Genomic DNA, 6,671 nt, shown 5'->3' with positions numbered 1-6,671 from the left:
TTATTGTTTATGCAATCTCCCATTTATAAGTTAAGTCTTCATTAAGAACATCTTCAGTTAGAATTTGCATCTTCTTTATCGTTTAAAATTGTTATTGTACGGACTATGAATTTTAATGGTTTGTTTCGTTAGTGTCGTATTAAATGCGAGGAGCGAGTTTAATCGTATCGTTGATCATGATTGAAAAACGGTTGACAAATTTAGCATGCCCTTCTGTGCTTAAGAATGTTCAGAGCTTGTATATATACAGAGAGTTGAGAAAACTTCGATAGCGTGATTCAGATAACACCATATCTTAATGAGTTGCGGGAAGTTGCCATAGCGTGCTGCGGGTGCACGATCTCGTGAAGAAACGTGGGAAGCGGTTATGTAGTAATCAGTGTGGTGAAATGTCTACCAAATACAGGTAAAGACTTTTATTCAATAGTTGAATATAAAACGGGTTTCCTTCAAAATTCCACATTATAACATTCGGGTGTCGTATGCGCTCGGTGACGGACGCAAACACAGCGCTTACGAATATACTCTATTTTATATTCGCGGATTGCGCGGCGATCGCCGCTGCACGGCTAAAATGGCTATGAGATCTGAACAACTCATAGCCAATGAGGTGTTGGCGTTTCTACAGCACGCCATCGACACCATGGATGAGGTCAGCATTATCCAGATATGCAAGACCAACTTCACACGTGAGGAGATCGGCAGTGCCAAGATCCTGCTGTTTGAGTCGCTCGGGATGAGCGACCGTATGCCTTCCCGCAGGAAAGACGAGAAGGGAGAGAAAGGAATCCAGGACATCATCAATCTTCTTAAGGTGACTGATCCTGATGACATACCAGCATTCGTGGTGAAGAACATCCACAAGCTGCCGCCCGTCACGTTCGACCATGTGGATGTAACCAGGCTGTTGAAGGACATAACAACATTAAAGACAAGCCTGGCAGAAGTAGTGCTGAAGTTAGAAGCCTCGCAAGACACCATCAGCGACCTACGGGCTGAAGTTGCTACATTACGCAATACGCTAGCAGTAAGTAGGTCGCCAGAGGTTAATAACGTCAACACGCGTCGTGGGGCATGTAACATCTCGTCAGCAAGTTTTGAGTCGGCGAAACTTGACACGACACCGACCGCTGCGCCCGCATGTGGTGACACGTGCGTCACCCGCCCCGCACCTCCCCCCGCCGAGGTGTCGCCGTGCGTCGTCATGTCCACGCCTCAACGTGACTACGCTGCAGCTGCCTCCCGCCAGCTACCCGGGAAGCGGAAGACAACGAGGCCAGAGAGGGAAAGTGGGAACCCCCGCAATGAACCCCCTCGCAGTGCGGTGTCCAACCATGCGGCGGACAAGGATGGCTTTATTAAGGTGGTGCGTAAGAAGAAAAAGCCTCCTTGTCGTAACCAATGTGGCACAGCACCGACGGGATCTAACCATATCCTGCGTCCTGCCGTTCCTGTGTCGCACGTGTATGTCTCACGGCTCCACCACAGCACGAAGCCGTCTGACATAGTGGAGTATTTGGCGGTAAAAACCAAGTTCCGATTGGTGGTCGAAAAGTTGGAGGCGCGTAACGCGGTGAACTTTAGTTCATTTGTTGTACGCGTCCCAACGGAGCAATTGTCGACCTTCCTGAAGGAGGAGCTGTGGCCGAAGGGAGTTGTGTTCCGGAAGTTCCGTGGACGGAGGGGACCCCCGGAAATCACCAGACTCGCGTCTCACGTCGCCGCAAATACGTGATTTAGTTATAAGTATATATTAGTATGTATGTTAGTCTGTAAGGTATATGTAATATGGACCTTGTTGTCTGAAATAAATGAATAAATAAATAAATAAATAAAATAAAATATGGCTTAAATCCCTTTCACTTTAAGAGAAGACTCATGCATGTTTTTTTTTCAAATTAAATTGATTGCATTTCCGGCTAGGGAAAAAGATATGTTAAAAAAGTAATGATGCAATTTTAGTTTTTATCCAAATCGGCCTCGTAACTCCTTTTAGCATTTTTCGCTAATCCTTATAGTTTCGGATTTGGCCCTGACGGCCCATTTGAAAACTTCACCCTGTATCTTGGGGTATATATAGGGAGATTATATAGAAAGAAAAAACTAGTAGAGATATTTTTGGCCATACCCACGCTCAAAATTTTCGCAAAATATCGAAAATCGCCACACCACGCTCTACTGGATCGATGAGACATATTCATAGAGTGTAGTGGCATAATGTTATGATTTCATTATGGAGACGGCTTCCTTCGGCGCATGCTGGGAAATATTATGTATTCTGCGAAAAGGATCAATTTTCCGTGCCGTTATACAGGACTTGGTTATGAATACAGATAATCTTCATAGAGGCCAGTATTAAAGCGGTTTTCATTTAAAATTCACGTATAATTTCATAGGGCAATTATTATTTATTTTTATGAAAATAAAGTAGTAAACGAGCATTCACCAGTTCTGACGGACATGGACACCTCTCACCAACACAATACAGCAGAGAGGCTCTACCTGAAGCAGATCACAGACGCGTGGCGACCCCTAAGGTCTAAGGTCTTTTTTTTTTGTTTACGAAGGGGAAACCTTCAAAATTCTTACCGCACTAAACCCCAGGTAGCCGTCCTCGACGCTGCGTAGAGGGCTCCGGGATCTCCAAACGAACGCAACCGGAGTCCTCTTAGCGCGTTGCCCCGTCGGGCTCCGCCCAGGTGAGCTTGGCGCTCGCCGCACCGTCTGGTGTGTACGACGGTGTGCGACCACACATACCGCCGCCCTTTCCGAGGTCGCTTACCGGGCGATTCGAGCTCCCAATCTTGCCGCCCACTACCCCGGAAGCCCCTTTTAGTCGCCTCTTACGACACAGGGGATACCGTAGTCCTATTCTGGTCCCGGAACTACAGGGACAAAGGTCTAAGGTCGAAGATAGCCTCATATTTTAAGCCAATCGGCGTTCAGAACTTTCAATAGAAAACCACTTGCTTCACGCTAGAAATATATTTGGCGGTCGTGCACCTTTTTAGTTCACATTGGTTCCAAGACATTTCTTTATCACATTTAAATATCAGGGTTTGAATGAAATCAATCAAAGTTTGAAAGAATAAAACTTAACCACTTTAACACTAGTAAAAGTACCTAAGTACTAAATATTTTACTGCAAATACCAGTTTGAGAAATAGCTGCAGCAAGCCACAGACTCGGGATAAAAGAAAACAGAGATGTTTTTATTATTTTTCACATTAATTAAACTGTTTTTCCGTATAAAATCACAAATTCATTACAGGCCCTTAAATATTATTGTTTATGCAATCTCCCATTTATAAGTTAAGTCTTCATTTAGAACATCTTCAGTCGGAATTTGCATCTTCTTTATCGTTTAAAATTGTTATTGTACGGACTATGAATTTTAATGGTTTGTTTCGTTAGTGTCATATTAAATGCGAGGAGCGAGTGTTGAAGTTTAGCGAGAGTTTAATCATATCATTGATCATGATTGAAAAACAGTTGAACAATTTAGTGTGCCCTTCTGTGCTTAAGAATGTTCGGAGCTTGTATATATACAGAGAGTTGAGAAAACTTCGATAGCGTGATTCAGATAACACCATCTCTTAATGAGTTGCGAGAAGTTGCCACAGCGTGCTGCGGGTGCACGATCTCGTGAAGAAACGTGGGAAGCAGTCATGTAGTAATCAGTGTGGTGAAATGTCTAGACCTCCACCAAATACAGGAAAAAGACTTTTATTCAACAGTTAAATATAACGGGTTTCCTTCAAAATTCCACATTATGACATACAGATCTTCCAGACCTTGCCTAACTTCATAAGGTACATACAGATCTTCCAGACCTAGCCTAACTTTATAAGAAGACTTTTCAATTCAATAATTAAATAAAATTATATTACGATTACGTAATATAATTTTAAACTATATTCTTATAGTTATCTCTTTCGCATATCGCTCCCAGTACGACCCCAGTCTTGATATAAGAAAATATTGTTTACCTACTTGGTTTGCGGCTAGCTTTTCCGCTCGCTTTTTCTCAAGTTTATTTTCTCTGCGAAGGGTGCTAGGATATTGAAATGGATTAAATTATAGAGGTTGACCTAAGAATTCCAATTTCACGCTACGAAAAGGTTTTAAACACTTGCGAAACAACTTTAAAGTTAATTAGCTTTTAGCCATGTTTTTATTTAAAGTTGTGAAAAACGAGCATGCAGTCCACCTTATGGTAAGCGCACTCTCTCATCCATGGAATTTTGTTGTTGTTTTTCTTTGTAAATAGAGTACCTACTTTCTACACTCTTAACACAGCCCCACACTAGTATTCCCTGTGTTGTGGGTGCCATGGACACACACATAGACCAATACACAAACACCCAGACCCAGAAACAGAAATTTAAATTCATCATTTAGAAATCTGTCTGGCCGGGGACCGAACTGGGGACCCTTTGCACGTCAGACCGGTATGGTGGCCGCTCCGCCATGCGGGTCGTCAAATGGCTATACATGAGGTCTAAGACAGTGACCTCATATGTAACTCTACCTGAGTTTAGTCGTCCTCTTGGTTTAAGGAAATAGGCACCATCATTACACTTAATTCAAGCTCTAGCGGATTAAGGGAGGGGGGGGGGGGGTAAAGTCCCGCCGGAAAGAAACCTGGGGGCCTACCACCATCTTTTAAAAACCATCATAGTTCAGGGAAGTTTTATTTCCTCCTTAAAACAGTAAAATATTCCGTCATACACAGTTGAACAAACTTAAACCCTTAATGATTTTTCGCTTGTCCATTGTATAAAACCAACTGAAATTGACATATTTTGCTTAAAAATTAAATTTAGTTAAATTTCCTACAAAAAAGTAAAAGTATGATTAAAATAATATTGTTTTAAGAGATGGTAGTAACCCCCCTGTGCCCTTCGGTGGGACAATTATGATGATGATCTGTGAAATTTTCATTTAAATTGCATTATTTAAAGAAACTTAGAACCAACCCTCTATTGAGCATGGCTCTCCTCGCAAAATGTGATAGGTCACACGTTCCTAGTGAAATGAAACTCCAATTAAAATTCCAATGAAACTATTATGAAGAACACGGAAGAAAATACAAACAATGTAGAAAGTAATACACTTTGTAAAAACGGTCCTTTTCAGTTAGGATGTTGGTAAATGACGTCGTGACTGTGTGGCCGGTTATAGCATTCTGTTATTAAAAACTGGGAACGAAGATGTAGAGTGACACGAAGAGACTTTGATGGTGCGCGTAGTTACTAAACTAAACTATGTAGGAGTTACTAAACAAAACGATGTGCGACGTAGATTTAAAAAAATATTTTACGAAATTGCGCGAATAATTTGTTCTACATTTTCAATATTGGTTTTACAAACTAACTTATATGCTAAAAATAAACTTTAGTTTCATTCTCTAGTGCGGCTTTGGGTGATGATTAATAAACTAACAGTCGGAACTAGGACAGTAAATAGTTGACATGTTTCTGAAGAGTAGTTGTACATTATTTTAACAGATTGAAAGAATACTTTAAATAACAATAAGAATGCCTTTACATACTTTCTAACGTTATTTAAATATATGACAATATACTTAAAATATCCCTACATACTTAAAATTATTTCTTTATTATAACGTCTTTTGCAAACGCCTATACCTATTACGGTATATGTGACAATTGATTATTTCCACAAACCATAACAATATTAGAAAATAACGACCTAATAAAACCTTTCAAAAACATTATTTTCCCAACCCTAAAAATACATCCTGAAACTTTCCGCACATCATAAAGTCACTTTACATTACGTTGTCACTTCCATTCACCCTAATATTAGCCGGTGTTGTTTAGCAATTTTTCAAACAGTTTTTTCACCGAGCACTGCACGCGACTTAAAAAGCAAACTTTATGTTCACTCATTTACATTCAGTCCGTGCCGCTTTATTAAATTGTTCCCACTTTGCTTTTATTGTACTGATTTTATACAGCCTTTTATTTAGCACTCGTTTTTACCCGCGGCTTCGCTCGCAGTCATAGGTTTATCTATCTATCGGGAACGGTACTTCTTAGGGATAAAAAGTACCTACCCTTTGTCGTTTACGTACGAAATTTCATAACAATCGGAAATGTAGTTAAGTAGAATGTGTTTCAAACGAACGAACGAACGAAAAAACTCACATTCACTTTTATAATATTTATAGACGTAAGACTTTGTGTCCAAGCAACCAATCTTTTGTAATGAACGTAAATTGAATGGTTCTGTGTGGTTTGATTGCATCATAGACTGCATTGAGAAGAGGCCCGTGCCCAACAGTGGGTCAGTATACGGTTGATGCCGAGTTGATAGCAATGCGGATGCCATACCGGTCTAACGCGCAGAGGGGTCCGGGTTTGATTCCCTGTCCAACAGATATCTAAATAATTAATTTAATTTTTTATTCTGGGTCTATGTTTATGTAGTCGTCTTTGCATGTGTTCATGGCTCCCACGACACTGGGAATCCTAGTGTAGGGGTAAAGTGTTTATTCTTTTCCACTACCACGTAAGGCAACGAGAGAGTGAGATTCTTTCTCTAGAACTTTATCCTTAAAGTGTAGATTGAACATAAGTAACATATTACCCATTATACACTGCATTATACATTAATAAACACTCTTAAATTATATAAGTAGTACG

The 6,671-nt window shown here is 40.5% G+C and overlaps 1 protein-coding gene across 1 annotated transcript; it reads left to right on the top strand.

Annotated features, from left to right (window-relative positions):
- The first annotated feature begins 574 nt into the window (after positions 1-574).
- On the top strand, positions 575-3,837 carry LOC140749209 (uncharacterized). Its single transcript, XM_073082257.1, has 2 exons — positions 575-1,573; positions 3,784-3,837. Exons 1-2 carry the CDS (start codon positions 575-577, stop codon positions 3,835-3,837), a joined length of 1,053 nt encoding a protein of 350 aa, XP_072938358.1.
- Positions 3,838-6,671: the final 2,834 nt, after the last annotated feature.

The sequence above is a fragment of the Epargyreus clarus genome, unplaced genomic scaffold (assembly GCF_041222505.1).
Source record: "Epargyreus clarus isolate Ecla_fem2 unplaced genomic scaffold, WU_Ecla_fem_2.2 ptg000017l, whole genome shotgun sequence".
NCBI classification, from domain to species: domain Eukaryota; kingdom Metazoa; phylum Arthropoda; class Insecta; order Lepidoptera; family Hesperiidae; genus Epargyreus; species Epargyreus clarus.
This window is presented reverse-complemented; position numbering and strand designations above follow the sequence as displayed.